This window comes from Carassius auratus, chromosome 24, assembly GCF_003368295.1.
Source record: "Carassius auratus strain Wakin chromosome 24, ASM336829v1, whole genome shotgun sequence".
Classification (NCBI taxonomy): domain Eukaryota; kingdom Metazoa; phylum Chordata; class Actinopteri; order Cypriniformes; family Cyprinidae; genus Carassius; species Carassius auratus.
Window position 1 is genome coordinate 13,649,963 of NC_039266.1, and position 20,517 is coordinate 13,670,479.

General features: G+C 37.8%; 1 protein-coding gene across 3 annotated transcripts; it reads left to right on the top strand.

Moving 5' to 3' along the window:
* The first annotated feature begins 860 nt into the window (after positions 1–860).
* On the top strand, positions 861–19,507 carry LOC113042348 (uncharacterized). Of its 3 annotated transcripts, XM_026201147.1 has the most exons (12): positions 861–1,142; positions 9,536–9,642; positions 9,761–9,955; positions 11,198–12,271; positions 13,044–13,220; positions 14,069–14,359; positions 14,794–14,879; positions 15,701–15,807; positions 16,375–16,518; positions 17,706–17,837; positions 18,490–18,759; positions 18,846–19,507. In XM_026201147.1, the coding sequence occupies exons 3-12, from the start codon at positions 9,804–9,806 to the stop codon at positions 19,068–19,070; spliced, it is 2,658 nt and encodes an 885-aa protein (XP_026056932.1). In that variant the 5' UTR covers positions 861–1,142; positions 9,536–9,642; positions 9,761–9,803; the 3' UTR covers positions 19,071–19,507. The 3 variants fall into 3 exon arrangements, with proteins under 3 accessions (XP_026056932.1, XP_026056930.1, XP_026056931.1); XM_026201145.1 differs by having other exon boundaries at positions 9,536–9,955; XM_026201146.1 differs by lacking the exon at positions 861–1,142 and adding an exon at positions 2,893–4,206 and having other exon boundaries at positions 9,536–9,955.
* The last annotated feature ends 1,010 nt before the right edge of the window (positions 19,508–20,517 follow it).

Below are 20,517 nucleotides of genomic sequence, written 5' to 3' on the forward strand. Positions count from 1 at the left end.
ATTAAAAACAATTTATTTTCATTTCAATATACTTAACTATATTAAAGCACAGGTTCGTCTTCACTGGGTACTATGTTAATATCCACACTGAATCATTAGTAAATCTAATTAAGCAAGTACATTTTTAATTATTTATTGATTTTTATTATTATTATTATTATGCTTTAAACGACAGACACAAAACAATACAACTCACATGATAAAGAGGAACGAAGGATATAGAAAATAAAATAAAATAAAATAAAAAATATATAGACATGCAGGACCTTTGCATTACTCAAAAACTTTAAAGATTGAGTTTGAGTGCCTTTCTATTAGTACTATGTTGAATAGTACTTTTTTTAATATAAAACACAGTGAAACAGGGTTTTTGTTGTTAGAAAATGTACACTTATAGTGAAACTTAACTAATTAAATAAAAATAAAAATAGATAAAGTATTCGTTATTCACATTAACAGAGAAACAGAGCAATTACATCAATATAATGAGTTCAACAGGATAACATTTTTGAATTTCTTTGAAAGAGATTTCTTTTATTTTGTTTGTAACAAAAAAAAAAAAAAAAAAAAAAAAAAACTTGTGAGGTAGGCTAATAATAAAAAAACGAGAAAAAAGAGAACGACTTTTAGACTGTGAAAAAAAACAATTTGACCCATATTGTATCAGTTAGATTGACTATTGGCATGTCAACCAATATAACATTTCTAAATAGGCAAACTATACCAGTCCAGAATTAATCGCAGAGAAAGCAAGAGGACATCACTTTTGATTCGTGACATCGCAGGTTAAATAAACTCCTGCGCTGCACACGCAGACCAGCAGGTGGCGATAAAATGTGTAAATACGCCCAGAAGCGACCAAAAGAAGAAAAGCTCTTCTGATGACGTCAGTCACATGACCACGTGGATGTGATATGGTTTATGGATCCTGTCAAAGGCCCAAACAAGCATATTGCACTCATCAAATACATTTTCACGTTGAGTTCACACTCAGTGAGATTACCTTTCGCGATTCATAGCTTGGCAACATCATGTCGTGGGTGAAATTAGTGGCGTCTAGCGAGGATGTGTTCGACGAGGATGTGGATGATATAAGTCTGCAGAACAAAGAATGGAAATACAACATGGAAAAACGCGCAAAGGTACGTGACTAGTCGTTTATTAATATTGAACTTAAACATGCTTCTACTGAAATACTTTGGTATCGTTTTTATCCAGTCTAAATCAGTGATCGTTCGTGCATCGTGAGTTTTTTCCACACGATTTCACGTTCACTGTTGACGTGCAAAAGAAAAAGCCGGGTGTTTAAGTTAGCTAGTGAAAGTAGCGCAGTCTAGAGACGACTGCCGTGTGGTTTTCTGTCAGGATGGTTTCAGAGATGGCAGTGATGCAGGGAAAGAAGCGTCTCTACAAACTGGTTTCAACATGGGCTACACGGAAGGAGCCGCTAAAATGACAGTCTTCGGTCAACTTAAAGGAATCATGAGGTAAGCAGCTGCATTGGTCTTGTCTGTCATCATTTTAGGGTATTTTTTACTATAAATCCGCGCAAAAAAACTTGCAACAGTGAGAATAAATAATATTTATCTAGTTAACTACACTATATAGGTATTTCGTATGGATAATATAATATAATCATTATGCTTTACAAGTAAAAAGTTCACGTGACGCTCTAAAATACATTACTAGTGTACACAGAATGTTCCACTGATGGTTTCTATGTAATGTATGGTTTCTATTTGCTATTGTTAGGGAATACCTGGCGTTCTAGGATTGTTCTGTGAAGTTTTTATTTTTTTTTATTATTTTTCTTATAAACAATAACAAACATTCTCAGAACGTTCTGGTAATAAAAAGTACAACAAGTCAAAATAAATGGCATTTGGTTTAAACAAACAAACAACAATCATTAACAATTATTTTGAATTCGTATTGCTTGTCACGCAGCGCTGTTATCGCTAACTGTATTGAAATGCTAAAACTAATATTAAAAAAATGAAGCTGAATAGAAATATTTGCAAAATGATAAAAATGACATAAGCAAAACTACTAAAACCTAGGATTAAATTGAAAGCATACAAATGAAAGATAAAGCAAATGTTAATAAGTACTATAATAATAACACTTGTCAAGTTTAGACCAGGGTTATTATTAACTAAAATTACTAGAAATGTACTTGTTAATCAAAATAAAATAATGTAATATTAATATTTTATATTACTTAACATATTAAATTAACTAAAATGAAAACTGAAGTATAAATGTAAGAAAATGACACTACTTTGCACTTGTGTAAGGAAACCTGTCAATCATGCTAAATTGACTTGTATGAAAAAAGGACCATGCAGTTTAAATCAAATCTAAAAATGTCCCTTTTTGTGCCACTATGCCTGCTCATATCCTACAGCTATTGTGTCCTTTCTTTTTGACCATTGTCACATTTTCTTCTCCTTCCACAGTGCTGTTCGATGCTGGTGTCAGGTTCAGCTGCCCGGAAGCCCGGCTTTAGCATCAGTTACTGATCTGCTACAGAGATTGGAGACGCATGAGGATGAACTGGTGGAGGACATGAGGAAAGCCCAGCAGGGGCCTCCACCTAGCATGACTGAGATGGTGGATGAAATGGAGGACCTAAATGTCGAGCAAAGGAACCGAGGTGGAGAATCTAGGTGCTCAAATAATGGGGACTGTTGTGGTAGAGGTGGAGCGAATAATGACTGCTGTGGAAAAGTTGGAGGCGCGAGTGAAGATTCACCAAGAACTCTTTGCCAGCATTCTTTCTCTACTGGAGAGAGTCTGAGACATCTGCTGAAGTGCTGCTTGGACGTAGTAACAGAACTGGGGCTCCCTGAAGAATTAAAACTTCACATTCAGCAGCTCATAGACACTTGAAGTGGAACCACTTCAGCAGAGTATCTGAATAACATCCTGTGTGGGCAGGAAACAACAAGCAAATTCCTGGAAAGAAAATAGCCTGTGCATTATTTGACTCAGATTGATTTGTGTATTTAAGGAGATTGTTTTTTTTAATCATTCAATTGCTGTGATTTCAATTGAACTGCAGTTTTGCTGGATTGTACTACAACACTGTACTTTTTTTATACCCTTTTATATTATAAATGATCTGATGTAAAGTTTCAAAAGGAAAATGAATTATTTCCAGTCATCCTCCATCCATTTATTTGTTTTTATTTACATTTTTTCCCCACACATTTACCATTGTACCATTTACCACCAAATAAAAGCTATATATTTAATCAAGTTATGTAATTACTTATCTGACGTCAAGTTGAATCATTTTAGACAAATAGTACAATATATTTTATTAAGCATATATGAGTAGTAGCTTTAGCTTGACACAATTTGGAGGTCACAAAGCTGCCCTGATGGAAAAAGTGTGCATAATTATTAAATGCGCACATACTTGTACTGAATGTGCACTTGTAGTAGTGTACTTCAAATCGTAAAAGTGTATATATATAAGTTTTTCCAAAAAATTTTAATGAAATCGAAATCCACAAGTTTACTTAGTTCATTTTAAATGATTGTTTGTTTCATGACACTTATGCACACTTTTAAAAAGTTAAAGTAATTTTTTTTCCTTGTGCTTTAAGCAGTGGCATTTCAATTTAAACTATAACACCTCTTTATTTCATAACAACTAAATGTCCAAAAGGAATTAAGTGCATTGTAGTGTACAAAAACATCACATTCTGTTCATACAGAAATATTTTAAAGTATGTTAATTCTGTAAAAATAAATATTATTTTTTTGAAGTATGCAGAAGTGCACTACCTTTTAAACTGCTATGTTTAGACAGACTGTTAATGCAGGTTCAAGATAGTTGTGTACTGTGTAGATGTGTGTCTAATGGATGTGGAGACCTTTAGAATCAGATTTCACTGCATTCCTTTAATCTGAAACCATGCACTCCCCTCTTCAAGAGCTATATAGGACCGAATAAAAGAAAATGAAGGCACTCTCTGGCTCGACTGTTTTTCTCCCTCTTTTGGTTAATTAAAAGCACGTCATTAGACAAGAAACGATATTATCAGTAGATAACTTTGAAGTTCACAGTTTCCTGTGGGGATTATATTCATAGACGGAAAGTGAAACTACATACGGTCATTGATACACGTCGATCTTCCTTGACGCATAAAGTGGTCGTCTGTCTCGACAACTAAATGGATAATTCTTAACATTTAGGTAGGTTTTATGATATTTGATCGTTTTAAAATGTATGTCATACAAATTTTGGCGATCTGACGTATCGATTAATCTAACGCGCTGTGATGTTGACCGTTCACATGACAGGGTCTTATTAAATAACGCTGAGTTTGGGAATCCAAGTTAAATGCATTCTGTTTGCTTAAAGGAAAATGTAAGGGGAAAAAACTGCTTTAAATATACTTACGTGTAGAGCAGACTGTTGCAATAGTGTTTGTGGTAAACAATGTCATCATTCTGAGTGCTGTGGACACTTGTGCCTTGCGCCGCAAAACAACCTCAGTCACCATGAGTGATAATGTACAAGCACTAAAACGCATCAATTATATGGAAAACTAAACATATAGCGTGAAAGTCTCCTTAAAAATTGAAAGTCTATTTGTATAGCAACTGGCTTTCTGAAATGGCTGTAATGAAGTGTTTTTTTTTGTTTTTTTTTTAAACTGGATGTTTATATTTTGTGTCATTCTGGTTTATGCAGTGTCTCGTGAATTGCCCGAGGATGGCACAATAACTGTCATAAAATGCATATTGAGGTTACTTAAGAAAATACATTGTGAAATATTTTGTAAAATTATGTATTTCAGAAAAAAAGAAAGGAAAAAAGAATATGCTCTTGGGTTTTTCTGTAAGTGGAAACCAGTGGAAACTCCCTAACAAAAATATACCTTACTAGGGGTTTTAAAGTGGTCATATGACAGAATAATAAAAAAAAATCTTTCTTTTTGGAGTGTTACAAGCTCTTGGTGCATAAACAAGATCTGCTAAGTTGCAAATAATAAAGTCCCAGGTGCAAAGATACTCTTTATAAAAGTTAAGAGTCAACCACGGCTACCTAAAACGGCTCATTCTAACACACACCCATGTCTACATCATGATGTGGGGAGATTTGTGTAATGCTCACACAAAGAAGGAAGGCATAACTTTAATTCTTGCTGTTGCCGCCACCGCCATGTTGTGAAGATGCTGTGTGTTTCGTTGTAAAAGCGAAAATACTTTGTTTGGCCTTCCAAAAGGGGACCACCAAAACATTGGTTTAGTTGTATTTAATACACTGTTCCTGGACAGTTTAACCCAAATATTCAGATGTGTGCAGCACATATTACAGAGGACGAGGACTGTAGCCTGCAATGCCAGTGTCTGTTGGCACTGGTGCTGGTGCTTTTGACTCACAGCCTGTAAGTATGTTCCCTGTTGATACTACACTTGTACTGCGTTTGCTAAGACGCTATGGGAAAAAGCCTTTTTTCTTGTAAACTGAAGCCTTTTTTCAATCATGCAGTGAAACTGCACATCACTTGGTTTATGCAGTGTATAAAAAAATGAACAAATGGCTGCAAAGCCTGCCCAAAGCCAGCCAGAATGGGCGGTGCATCTGGCTATATAAGCAGGTGTTCATTATAGGATTCTCAGATTTCTTCTCCTTCAGATACGTAAGATCCTCTTTGAGGGAGAACTTCAGTAACGACTTTGCTCTACGTTGATCCCCAGCCTGCTCACCATTGACACGCCTTTGCAGCTGGAATTGGGACCTGTCAGCATGGCTGACCTGCTTCACTTCAGTGATGCAGCAGTTCTGGTCTATGTCACTTGCCGCCATCTGGTGATTCTAAAAGAGCTTGCTAAAAGAGCAAATTGGCATTGTTTCAAATGCCGCACCATTACTGTGGTTCATGCGAGTCTCCCCTGCACTCCGATGACGGCCACAATGAGTGCGTTTACTGCTTGGGGAAATCCCACATGGAAGCTGTGATCTCTCTCTTTGCTCATGGATCACTTTCTTTTCAGACAGCAACTCTAACCCCTCATTCCCTCCTGTTTTCCTCCTCCCAGGGACCTGCGAGGAAAAAACAGTGGGTCAGAGGACTCGAGCGACCAGCTGCTAGCGAGCTCATTTCACCTTCAATACCACGACTTAGGTGCACTTGATCAAGGCACTGAAACCCCAACTGCTCCCCGGGCGCTGCAGCATAAATGGCTGCCCACTGCTCTGGGTGTGTGTTCACTGCTGTGTGTGCGCACTTTGGATGGGTTAAAAGCAGAGCATGAATTCTGAGTATGGGTCACCATACTTGGCCGTATGTCATGTCACGTCATTTTGGCCCAGATCCTGTGTGCCTCACCCTCACCCCAGAGAGGGAGTTCTCCTGTCCTTTTTGTGAGTGACCTAGTCTTGTTTAGGGGAAGTGAGAATGAGCTGCACAGCCTCGTACACAAAGGAGCTTTTGGGCTCGGTGACTGACCACACGCCCTTGCCATCATCCTCTCCCAGCACCACAAAAGACAGGATGGATGCCAAACTTCTCTGTAACCTCTCAAAGTGGTAATTTAATCTGGCCTGGAACCCGTGACCCTCAGGGAGCATAGGAGTGCAGCTGACATGGCTCTGCGGGCCACCAAGACCAATCGCTCAGGCGATCGGGAGAGTGTTGGCCAGCCTTGTGGTGCTTGAGTGCCTTGAGTATAGTGCAGTTTCAGGAGTAACCCCCAGCCTGCACGGTGGAGTGATTGAGAAATGAGCGACACCTGCTCGACCCACCGGTCTCGAGTCCCACGGAGGAGATGGAAGGATATAAAACAGGAGCGACGACAATGAAGGACAAGAGAGGACTAGGCCTGGATTTTAGTTTGTGTTTTGATTTTGTTTGTGCACGGCAGTCGGCCGTGAAGGGATGCTGCGCTGTTTTGTGTTTATTTTGATTATTAAAGTTTAATTTGATTGTCAGCCGGTTCCCGCCTCCTTCTTCCAGATGATTGGGAAGTTTGTACATCGTTACAAACCCCTTCCTAGACACTCCAATATCTCCTGTGGGTCTCTTCGAACTGGTGGTCAAAGGATTGGCCAAACTCTTTACAGAGGCACAGAAATCGTCTGAAGCTATACAACATTTCTTGCAAAATCGCTCCAGCCCCGCTGCTGCTTACAGTCATCCTAAGTCTACGGCAACTCAGCAGCCCACAAAGTCAGCAGCTGCCGTTCGCTGTTATAGCAGGAAAAAGTAAAACAAACATTTTCAAAAAAATAGAGCAAACATCCTCTTTCAATACTCATGAGTATTCTGTCCCATGTGGCCAGTCACTCGAGTTAATCCAACCCATTTCCATGCTGGCTGAGGAAATGGCCTGGCAGGCCATCCCTCGGAGTCTCGAGATGGGTCATGTGGATATTCACTTCAAAGGGAAGACCCCGTGCTTCAGCGGTGTGGTCCCCACCTTAGTGCAAAGTAATGAATCTGCTGGCAAAAAGAGCTATAGAAAAGGTTCCTCCAGCTCAGAGCGAGTCAGGCTTCTACAGTTGCTACTTCCTCATCCCCAAGAAAGATCATAAAGAGGTCATTTAGGATGACTATGCTGAAACAGATCCTTGCAAAAATTTGCTCAGGAGACTAGTTCTTTTCCCTGGACATGAAGGATGCATCATTTTACATCCAGATAGCCCCCAGCCACAGAGTTATCAATACATGGTCCTTCCCTTCAGGCTGTCCCTGCCCCCACACTTTTACAAAGTGCATAGACACCGCTCTTTCACTTCTGAGACAGATGGGAATCTGCAATCTCAACCACCTTGATGACTGGCTCATTCTGGCCCAGCTGAAATCAAAACTAGTATCAAGGGTAAATTTTGCCAAGAGTGCGTTGTTCCCTAACCAATGAATATCGTTCCCTAACCAATGAATACAGGTTCCATCCCATGCGTGGTGTCATGGATGCCTGCAGATCAGGGTGAATCAGGCCTGTATAACAGCCCTTATCCCCTGGAAGAGCTCAAGCTGGATGGAACAGGGCGTGGCCATGGGAATAAATTTGCAGACGGACAGTTGTCACTATAAATGTCTCCAACACAGGATGGGGAGCGCTGTGTGATGGCATACTGATTTTCAGCCACTGTTCGAAGGCGGAAAAAGGTTTTCACATCAACTGGAATGGGCTTAATTTAAACCGTGCTTTCTGAGAGCGACGCATATACCAGGCAAATTAAATCAAGGAGCTGACATGTTATCAAGGAGCAGTGTTTCCTCAGAGGAGTGGACGCTCCATCCGCAAATGATTCAGAGAATCTGGGAGATATTCTGCAAGGCCGAGGTAAACCTCTTCACCTCAGAATACAACTCTCTCTGCCAATTTATTACTCAAAGACCAAAGACGCGTTGGCCCAAATTTGGCCCAACCTCCTTCTTTATGCATTTACCCTGAGCCCACAGGTAATCAGGTGAATCGGGGGACAAAAACACAAGGTTCTACTAGTGGCCTCTCTCTGGATGAACCTGCTATGGCTATCAGAGCTGACTCAGCTGTTGGTAGTGGCCCCTTGCCCCATTCCGTTGAGACGGGTTCTCCTCTCTCAAGCAAACGGGAGAATATGGCCCCATTGGGCCGATCTATGAGACCTACACTCAGCTGGAGCCTTCGAGCGAGTCTTAAACATTATTTTGGAGGAGAGATCCCTGTCTACAAGATGCCCTTAAGTGGTTTATTTTTTCCGTTTGGTGTCTAAACCACAGGAAAGACCCTCCTACTTCTGATCTGTCAGAGGTGTTTTCATTCCTGCAAGAGCTGCTGGATAAGGGACGCACCCCATCCACTCTCAAAGTCTATGTGGTGGCTATAGTGGCACCTCATGCCCCTATTCAGGCCAATTGTGGGCAGAAACAGTGTGGTTAAGGCCAGCAATGCAGTACTCTTTCCCGTATCTCAGGGAACTGAGGTTGATTGGAGGATCAGGAGGTTAACTGTGTCAAAATCAGCAGACAGATCCAGCAAGATGAGTACTGATGTTTTGGAAGTGAGTGCAAGTGAGCAAATTCACTGAGGGAGCCTCAATAATATGAAATATTTTTTGTAAACATTAAAAATGGCTTATTACTCCAATGGGACACTACATAAAGTCTTTCAGAGTGCACAAGTGCTCGCCAACTTTTTCAGTTGCCTTGGTTTTGAAATAAGTTTTCCAATAGATGCTTTAAAGAGTTCTAATCCATGAATGCTAGTGCTGTATGCCGTCTTTGAAGACCATAAAACAGTTCATAATTGTTGACTTATAAAACAGTTAAACATGTCAAAAGGAAGTGAATTCCATAAATGAAAAAGGATTCAATGCATGGAAGAGAGCGAGAAGGATTTGTTTAAAAACACCTGTTCAAACAAAACACTCTCCATATATATTAAAGTTATTGTTAATACTGTAAAATTTAATTCGTAAGAAGCTTTCAAAGTTATGCAGTCTTTTGATTTACTTCAGATTTGTGTTCAGGTGAAGACATGGCATTTAATACTCACATGGGAATTTGTGTTTGTTTTTAATCTGCAGGTTTGAGCAGATGACCAGATACTCAGAAGTGCAGTTAATGGTCAGCTCCTGTAGCTGGACTATTCTTACAGATACACGTTAATTACAGACACTGCTCAAATGTATTGGTACGAGGCATGTAGAATATTGTCTGGAGAAATAATATTTGTATATGGCTAGCCCTCTGGAACTGGAAGCAGCTTGCTTTAAATAAATACAACTCCTTTGTTCTGAACTTAAACCCAGAGAAGTGGATTTACTGAAATCTATCACAGCAACCTGGGCCAATATGGGAAACTTTTGGGATTGTTGTGGACGAAAAAATACATGTGACCATGCAGAGGATGAGACTAAAGGTTTATTGCACAGCTCTGACTCAAAGACATCAACTAAGGCAGGAACGGAAGTCTGCACTAGTCCAACTTCAGAAGGAGAGCAAAGGTAAAGTTAATGATTGACCTTTTTACTAATGTAGCATGAAACAGAAATTGTAATTGTTTTTTTTCCCCCATTGTGACTTATCTTTGAATGAAACAACAAGACCAAACATAGTGGGAGACTGATTCGAAATTGAAATGTTGTGACTTTATCTGTTATGTTTCATATTTTTTACTTTGATGTATCCGGTTTAAACATGTTTAAACAGTCTGTAGAAGAACCTCAGCTTCATGAACAAGTGGATGGTTTATTTTTAATTGCATCCCAGATCATGCATTTGATTGCAGCCCACTTATAAAGATTATGTAATGCCACTTTGACACCTTGAATTAAACAGGGTGCTTTTGTACTTTAGCATTGATACATCGGTATGTAAAGGTGTGGTCACACTAGCCTTTGAACGTGCGAAATTATTTCGGACGCCGCTGCAAATATGGGCGGGAGCAAGATATAACGGTTTCCCTTCTGTTATCACAACATGGATTAATCTGTGCTTGTACTGTGTATTTTGCGACGGTGTCGAAAGCGTCTTATTACATTGTACTCTCTCTCTCTCTCTATAAATATATACACACTTAACAATAAAAAATTACAGAACGTGTCCTCATTCAAATATACCATCTGTTCCTGTTTCCATTGACACTGCGAACCATGCGGCTTCTTTTTTTATTATCTTTTAAATATGTATTATATAAAATAGGATGCTGCGCTATGGCTAAAATTAGCACTTCCTTCATTTTTTAATTTCTGTACAGAGAGGTCACGCAGAATCGATCATCTACTGGTCACACGACTTCACGTGATGCGAATTCGCTGGTTAGAGTTCACCAAACTTGACCTTTCGAACGCAGCGAAATGCGAAATCTTTCACATGAGCCTGCGTGTCCGGTCTTCGCATGCGTATGAATGGAAGTCAATGGAACGAAAAGTGCAGTGTGACCACCCCTTAATTTACGTGTGTTTTGATTGGATAAACTAAGCATACGTGGTGTAGTTAGCACTGCTGTTTATCTGGATGGGCCAAGTCATATGGTTATGTCCTCATAATACTGACATTGGTACCATGACAAATTCTGAATTATTTACATTTGCGACTCATTTTTCACCTTAGTTACCATAGATTGTCTGGAGAGAGCTTTGCATTGATAACTTTGAGTGCTGTACATCAAACCAGTAAATCCTGTTTTTCATATTCTTTCCATAACATCCGCATTTGACTTAACTGCATTTTAAATCTCTTGACAGGCATGAAGATGAAACAAAACCAAAGCTGGGTGAATCAGTTATAACCAATCAGCCAAAGGACAGCGCTCAGATTCTTAACCCAGAGAGCTCTTACTCAACAACAATATTATTATTAAACACTGAACGCTCTCTTGATGCTGAAGGTAATCGCAATGTTTCTCCTGAAATAGCTGCAACAGAAGCTATAATCTTAGCTAGAGAACCACCAAAAACAGAGACTGAAATCACTGAAGAAATCCAAAACCCTGAAGCTGAAGTCTCAGAAGCAACTCAAGATACAGTCAAAGCACCTGCGGAGAACGTTTCCTTATTGAAAGGGGAGACGGAGGCTCCGCACGGGTCAGTTGAAGAAGTAGACATCACAGCTGCACTGACAGATGATGCAGGTGCAACCGCAACAAGTTCAGATTCAACAGTAGCAGCTGCCGTAGAGACACTTGTTAAGGAAGCACCTGTTGAAGAAGAGACTGTGCTTGCTCAGGTAGAATCAGAGAACTCCACCCAACCAGAGCCAGAAGAATATGTGGAGGTGATTGTAAATGAGAAGGAAATGATCCAACCTGAGGAACTAACTCTGAGTGACACCAATGAAGCGATACATGAAGAGGCTGGTCTCAGTGACACTGGGGATATTTCACTGATGGACAACAGCAGCAAAGAACCTGACTCGTGTGTTTTAGGTACGTCTAATGAGTTGGATGTTATTGAGGAAAGCGTAGCTGAAGAGACCGCTGAGGAACCCATCGTTGAGCAAACAGCTGAAGTAGAGGACAGGGATATTCATTCTGAAATGGCAGAACAGAAGCAAGTGACATCTGAAGTTTCTCAAACTCAGGACCATTCACAGGAAGCTTCATCTCCAAATGTGGATATTACCAGTGGACTCTCTCCTGTCATAGAAAATGGTCTTGTGAAGGACCCTGGGAGTCTGAAAGATGAGAATGAAATAAAAGATGACATGGTGGTGGAAAAGATGCTTCAAACAGAAGACATTGTCCAGGAATCAAATGAAGAAACCTTGGAATCTGAGAGTAAAGAGCAACTGCCGTCTAAACCCTCTACACAAACTGGCAGGTAATGAGTTAATAAAAATAAAAAAAAGTCTACATTTAATGCAAATGAAATGAAAATTAAATAAAATTGGAAAATTCTATGCAATGCAATTTTAAAGCCGGTTTAATATTCCAAGTGATTATAAACCATTCATGTGCAAAAATATGTAAAATTTAAATAATTAATAATAAGTTTCCCATATAGATTATTTTATTTTTGACTGTTTACTTCAGTAAGCTTGAGAAGATTTTCCTACAGTAGTTAGGATAAGGGTTAGTTTTATGCAGCATTTAAATTGATATGGAGAATTAACTTAAAAAAAAAAAAATGGCATGTTAACAAAGAACCTTATTTCCAGCAAAACTAACTATTTTGCAGTATATTTTCTTTATATTAAAGAAATAGTATATTTTGAAATAAGATTGCTCCTATATAATCATTTTGGTCAGATTGTCGACCCCTAGTCCATATGGCATATGTTAATGTCTCTGTTATTTTGCTATCATTGAGATAATATAGTTTTTGCTGATTTTTTTATTTTTTATTTTAAATCCATTAAAATTTCCTTTTTATTTTAGTTTAAGGTATTTTAGTGTTTAAATAAAACTAATAAAATGAGACATGTTGTTTTGGCAACTACCTGAATTAAAATAAGTTTAGGTTTTTTATACTTTATGGTATTTGACATTTAGGTTTATTTAAAGTAACAATTATATATATATATATATATATATATATGTATATTGTGTTAGTTAAAGACCATAGTGGCTAGCTTATGTCTATTCTTTTACAGCACTATTGATGTAGATAAACCGGATGTTAAGGATTCTGTGAAAGATCTAGAGGAGAATGAAAAGGTTGCAGAGCAAGAGTGTGAGACTACAGAACTCGTTCAGAATGGTCTAGACTCCACATGTGCCTCGGTGCCCTCAAGCCCCATTGAGAAAACTAGACTCACTGAACCAACCAGGTGAGTACTTCCTGATAGTCATTTTTATACCATTAGGTGGCGCAGAACCCTCAGTGTTAAAGTTAGAGTTCATAATTAGTTTGCACTGTCAACACACTAAGACCGTAATCTCACCTGCCAAATAGAAATAGATAAATTGTCGAAAAGGGAAGTTTGTATCACGCCCAGGCAAACAATGAAGTGCAATGTAGCAACAATGTAAACATCAGTTGCAGTAAGCTTTTTGTTCTGAAAGGTTTTTGTTCTTAAATCATCCACTTTTAATTTAAGCACCATTTTGTTTAATGATGTTTATATAATGTTTTAATGTGTGATTAGGCTACATGGTGTATCTGCAGTGGTCTAAACGGTGTTCATTCAGAAGTTCTTCAAGCAATTCTTATCTGAACAGCATTCCTTTCAACCTTATTTTGGGGAAATTTTTATGATCGTAGATTATAGTGACCTTTGGCATAGTTAAAGACTATCAAATGGCCACATTCAGAATAGTTCCTGTTTTTTGCTCAAAGCTTTTAAGCACTATAAATACATACACAGACACATTTTAGAATATATTAATATTTTTTAATAGTAGTATTTTTTTCCACTTACTGCTTGCACTGTATTTATGATTAAATGAATGCATACTTGGTGAGAATAAGAGAATTCTGTGACTTTCAGAAACATAAAAAAAATACTTTAGGCATTGGTATTTGCAATATGTTTGGTCTGAATATAGTTTGTGGTTATAAAAAAAATATTAACAAACAATAAATTTACAATTTTAAAATAATTATAAAACATGACTCCAAATTGTGCCCTCCTCATCAGAATTGCCCAATAACCACTCTATCATTTATCATTTACAGCGATTCAGATGCTCTTGAAGACACTGAGGACAAAGATGAGGTTCCTGTGTTGAGCGAGACTAAATTAATGGACGAAGTTGTAAAAGATGCAGAAACTGGATCTCAACAAACAGAAGACGAACAGGAGAAACACGAAGAGGAAGCAAGCGTCGCCAAGGAAAATGAAGGAAAAGAAGACACTTCTGCCACCCCAAAATCAGAGATACTTTTTAGCTGCAGTGCAGTAGAGGTGAAGCTGATACAGGAGGATACAGAGGAAAGTGTGGAGGAAGTACATGAGACACTAGATGAGTATGTGTCACTCGTTCATGCTGTTTTCCCAGCAATACTTTTAGTTTGGAAGGCAGATGGTCAGAAAGCATTCGGGCATCAGAATAAATTATTCATTTGACAAATTAATAAAGAGATGAGATTACGTAGTATTGCGAGTATAGTCTTGCAAGTCCATCTAGTACTATATTTACAATAATGCAATAGATCAGCTTTCAGAAAATCTGATTTATAGTTGTAAACAAGGGATTTTCACACACAATATGTAAACAACTGACGTAAAAGAGCTAAAGAATCATGACAAAGCCTCTTTAGATCCAGTCAGACTTGCCCTGCATGATGAGTCATTATAATCTGGGATGTTGTGCTTTGATATAACAGTTTTAGCTGGACTGCTTATGATTACTCCTCATACTTCAACATCATATGAGTGATAGTTCCTCTTTATGCCGTAGGAGTGCAGACCTATATCTGGGAGCTGAGGAGATTGAAATGGGAGCCAGCAATAAAGAGCCATCCAAACCACTGCTGGAGCTCACAAGTATTCATGATTTGTTCATTTATGTCACAGTGTCTAATAGTTGAAGGGTTAAATGAAAATGAAAGTTAAAAATGAAAATGATGTCATTTATTCGCCCTGGTGTTGTTCTAATGCCCTTCTTCCTTTTTTGGACCTCAAAAGGAGAAATCTTAAAATATAACACTTGTGATACTCTGATAGCACCGCAGGTTCACACTGACTTATCCCCAAAAAGTACATTGTGTTCACACAGATGTGTCAACTGTCATTCAGAATTATCTGACAAACTGAGCTCTGGTACAAAGATATTCAACTTAGGGAGCAAAGTACACAACCTTTTTTGAGATTCCTAGGCATTGAATAACACAATAAAAAATCATTAATGCATAAACATTCAATTCAATGTAAAGCAGCTCAAGAGTAAACCGTCAATTTTCCAGTTAAAGTCAGTTAATTGTTCAACATCCAGATAAAATCATCTGCTAAATGCATAAATGTAAATGTACTCAAAGACAGGGGCAGAGGTTCCAAGAGCCATTACAAATAAAAGGTGAGAGGCTCATTTGACTTACAGTGAAGAGCAGGAGAGCAGAGAGGAACTGGCAGGAGCTTCTTGCTACTAACTTTGCTTGAGTGAATCATTTGTCTGATGCCATCTTGTTTCCCATATATGCTAAATACAGTGTACTTCACCTTAATTTTTCATGTGATGGTCAATGGTCAATGGTCAAATTGTTGAGAAAATATAAAAGATACTGGTCCAAACGTTTATTTTATTTTTTTTGCATCCAGATTAACATCTCTGGGTATTCGTCATGATTTGTTTTTTTCTTCTTGTCTAGTTCCTGGTGTAGAGAGCAGATGTAGCTTAGCACCAGCCGTGGATATCCTGGCCTACAGTGAGCGAGAATGGATGGGAAACACGGCCAAAAGTGCTCGCATCAGAAAGGTGACCTAACTAACTTTGTCATATTTTTTTCCTTACACGTATTTAAAGGGATACTCCACCCCAAAATGAAAGTTTTGTCATTAATCACTTACCCCCATGTTGTTCCAAACCCGTAAAAGCTTTGTTCGTCTTTTAAGATATTTTTGGATAAAAATGGGAGTCTTGTGACTGTCCCATAGACTGCCAAGTGAATTACACTGTCAAGGTCCAGAAAAGTAGGAAAAGCATCGTCAGAATAGTCCATCTGTCATCAGTGGTTCAACCGTAACGTTATGAAGCAATGAGAATACGGCTGAACCACATTCAGATGGACTATTCTGATGATGCTTTTCATACTTTTCTGGACCTTGACAGTGTAATTTACTTGGCAGTCTATGGGACAGTCACAAGACTCCCGGGTTTTCATCCAAAATATCTTAAATTGTGTTTTGAAGATGAACAAATCTTTTACGTGTCTGGAACAATATGGGGGTAAGTGGTTTGGGTGGAGTATTCCTTTAAAATATTTTGATTGACCTGTCTGTGCTGCTTTAAGATGTCTGACTTGCTTCAATGTGTTTGTCTCAGGGCTACAGTGAGATGTCCCGTAGCTTTAGCGGACTGAGGAGAGTCAGAGGCGATAACTACTGTGCTCTACGAGCTACACTGTATCAGGTGCTGGCAAACAGCACAAATGTTCCCGACTGGCTGCAGGATGAAGGCTTTCTACTGGTGAGGACACCTCTGTATGCTTCTTAAAAGCATATTTTTTTTCTTTTTTTTTAAAAATCAGTGCTACATGGCAGAGGAAAAGGGCTGTGGTGATCCCATTTGCCAAAAATGTAAGAAGACTTCAACACCCGTAATAATGTTCTGGGCTCAGTCCTACAGGAATACAAAAGCATGACCTGTAGTGCTACTGTACATCAACAAAAACCCTGGAGTTCTCAACTGTCGAAGTGCGTCATTCGGTAGATTTTAGCTGACAAATAAACGGGTAGATCTGGGTGCAGGTAACATGAAGAACAGTACAGATTGTACATTTGTGTCAGATTACATTTGGCCTCTACCCAGACTAAAGTCTATAAGCTGACACTAGGTGTGTTACATGTAATTTAAAGGGATAGTTCACCCAAAAATGAAAATTTTGTCACAATTTATTCACCCTCATATCATTCCAAAGCAGTATGAGTTTCTTGCTTATGTTGAACAAGAGAAGATATTTTGAAGAATGTTGATAATCAAGCATTTGAGGGTGCCCATTGACTTCCATAGTATTTGATGCCCTACTATAAAAGTCATGGGAACCTACAACTGTTTTGTTCTTCAGAATTCTTCAAAATATCTTCTTTTGTTTTCAACATAAGAAAAAAAAAACGTATACAGGTTTTAGGAACGACATGAGGGTGAGTAAATGACCATTTTTTTTTTTTTTGGGGTGTACTATTCCTTTAAAGTTGTGATTATATGAACTGTAACCATAGCAATCAGCTTCACATATTCGTTTACAGCTGCATTACTTGTATTTCATACTAGACATCTTTGTATGCATAGTGTGGAAATATTGAAGACAGTGTGATAGTCACCAAAGCAAACATGAGAATAATTAAAGCTTCTGCCTTGACACAGCAAAAAAAAAAAAGAGCTTTTCAGCAGTTTCATCCACTTGACCAGTTCACACGACTTGAAACATAAACAAACACATCTGTATGACGTAAAACATATGTAAACGTATACATCATGGCAAAAAGGATCAGATTAATCCTACAACACTCCTTTCAATTAATTCGGATCAGTTGAGGTGTTTACACTTAACTATTTTTGTTCTGATTGAGCCATTACTTGGTGTAAATGTAGCTAATAGCTAATGAATGTGATGTTTTCTAGCTCAGATTAACAGCTGCTGGTTATTGTCACAGTTACCAGAGAAGATTGAAGCTGAGGACCATTTGATTGGTGGATGGATTTTTCCTCCAGAATGCATGCTGGGAAATGAGAAGGAAAGTTCCGTGGAGAGAATAAAATGTTATTTGGATCTCTTTAAGGAGAAGGTGAATCTATTTTTTTTCTGCTGTGCATTACATTTATCTAATTTTTTGATTTAAAAAAAAGAATTTTAAGAAAGTTAAATTAATTAGAAGAAACAGTAAGTGCTGGGCAATAATTAATCATGATTAATCAAATCCAAAATTAAATTTTTGTTTTATTAATGGGTGTACGGTGTATAATTATTATGTATATATAAAGACTCACTCATACATTATATACAGTATTTTGTAGTATTTACATGTACTTTATTTATATTAATATAATTCATATTATATATATTTAAAATAAACATTTGTCTTAAATTTATGCATGCACGTGTGTGTATTTATACATAATAAATATAGTACAGATATTTTATAAAAACAAACATTTTTAGAATTATTACTGATTTAGTAATACATGCAATTTTTTTAGAAATCACTTTGGTTGCATTGGGCAGTCAATAATATACAATATTTATTTAATAGTAAATAAATGAAAATGATTAGCAGTATATGGTGTATTATTGCATATTCTTATTGGTCAATCACAGCATTTAGTGTAAACTGTTCTTTACCTTTAAGTAAAATTCAGGTTCTTTTCAGTGTTATTAGATAAAATATCATGAAAATTTCAGTTTTAATACATTTGTATCTTTATTTGTTTTTTATACAGTGGCAGGCAGCAGCAGCCTGTGAGAGCTCCGAGGAGAAGCACAATTTGTGTGAGCGTGTTTTTCAAGGTGGAGAAGAGGAGTATGGTCTTCTGGAAGCACTAAAGTTTCTAATGCTGGCCAAAGCTGTTGAGCTTCATCACAACATGACGGCAGATCAAGAAGTGCCTGTGTTCTGCTGGCTTCTTTTTGCCCGCGACACATCAGAAAACCCCCAAACCCTCCTGGCCAATCACCTGAGCCAGATCGGTTTCAGTGGAGGGGTAGAACAGGCAAGTATGATGACACTGGCAGACTTACAGCTCTTGAAGGCTCTGACTTTAAAATACAATTTAAATGTATGTTTGCTTTGTTGTAGGTAGAGATGTTTCTACTGGGCTATGCCTTAAAGCACACCATTCAAGCCTTCCGTCTGTACATGACTGACACAGAGGAATTTGTGACACATTACCCAGACGACCACAAGCAGGAGTGGCCCTGCGTGTGTATCGTCACAGAGGACGATCGCCATTACAACGTCCCTGTCAGGAGGAGCGTTCAACACCAGCAAAGAGAAGATATCAATGATATCACAATGACTTAACAACAGAGACCTCGGAGAACAAATCTGATCTACAAAGTGGCATGATGTTTGTTTTTTTGATCATTTGTTGGTCATCCAGTGAAGGGAATTTACAGCGATTTACCGAAATCAAATTGCAAGCAGAAGTGCTCAGGTTTTTCCCCTAAATGAATCACAGAACTAACATCGGCCGGTCAGGAAATACTGTGATTAACACTGGTTCAGAAAGGGGGAAAAAACCCTTAACTGCCTTTTTACTTTAACACTGTTTATTTTGTATTATGCATTGTTGGTAATTGTGTTGATTTACATTGTAAAAAAAAAATATAATATTAATACTAAAGAGTTTTTAAAATTTTTAGAGAATTTTAATTCAAAAGAATGTATTGTGGGTGAGCTATAGTATGGGAAATTAGATAATGGTCTTTAAGTTAATTTGTTATTCAAAAAAAAAAAAAGAAAAATTCAAAATATAAAAGAAATTTTAGAAAATAGATTGAAGCTTTTTTTAACATTCTGTCAGACATTTCGGCCCATTTTTCTAAACATTATTCATAAAACTGAAAATGTTTCTGTTTATTTTTCTTTTATGATTTTAGAACTATTTTAAATGAGGCGCTACATAAAATATTGTCAATTAAAACAATTTGGAGCATTAAAAAGGGGTCATATGATGCTTTTTAAAGATTATTTTGTGTATTTGGTGTAACAGAATATGTTGACATGCTTTAATGTTCAGAAAACATTATTTTTCAAATACTGTACATTAGGTCAAGCTCAAAAGGGGAATGGAGTCGTGTGACAGTGATGAAGCTCTTACGTGTTTGCAAGTACACATCCACAAAAGGTTAAGACAGCTGACTCCACTGTGTGACCTTGTCTCTCTCTCTCTCACACACACACACACACACTCACACGTGCGCGAGACGCACAGAACTTTGCATTTGAACATTCAGTAGCAAATACTTAAACTAATAACAAAATATACTGATTCAGAAGTGCTAGATTGTAGTAGCAAAGTCAGAATTACTTCCACTCCTAGGTTCACGAACCGGTCATCCATAAAATGTGTTGCTTTTCTGTTGTAAGTAATCTTAAAGATTCCTAAATGCATCTACTTTTGGAAGGCCAAATAAAGTGGTTTTGCTTTCTCTTAGATACACACAGCTCCTCCCTGACATGACTGCTTCAACACTAACTGCGGTTACTAAAACCACAGCTTCTTTCATTGCGTGAACATTTGGACAGCATTACGTAAAATATTTCCACATAGTGACGTACACCTGGGGGCGTGACAGAGAATTTAACTTCGATAAGGAATATCTCTTTGGATTTGAGACTTTAGTCTTTGCAGCTTTTCAGATCTTCTTTATGCACCAAGAGCTTGTAACACTCCAAAGAGAAAGGAACTATTAAAAATTACATCATATGACCCCTTTAAGCCTTTTTTTTTTTTAAGCCAGATTAA

What these genes read in the sequence shown, in the direction of transcription:
- LOC113042348 (XM_026201145.1), top strand. Translation starts at nt 9,804, where the DNA reads ATGGGAAACTTTTGGGATTGTTGTGGACGAAAAAATACATGTGACCAT. An exon ending in CCCTCTACACAAACTGGCAG is followed by an intron (nt 12,272 to 13,043) that starts GTAATGAGTTAA and finishes ATTCTTTTACAG; the next exon opens with CACTATTGATGTAGATAAAC. An exon ending in AAAGTGCTCGCATCAGAAAG is followed by an intron (nt 15,808 to 16,374) that starts GTGACCTAACTA and finishes TGTTTGTCTCAG; the next exon opens with GGCTACAGTGAGATGTCCCG.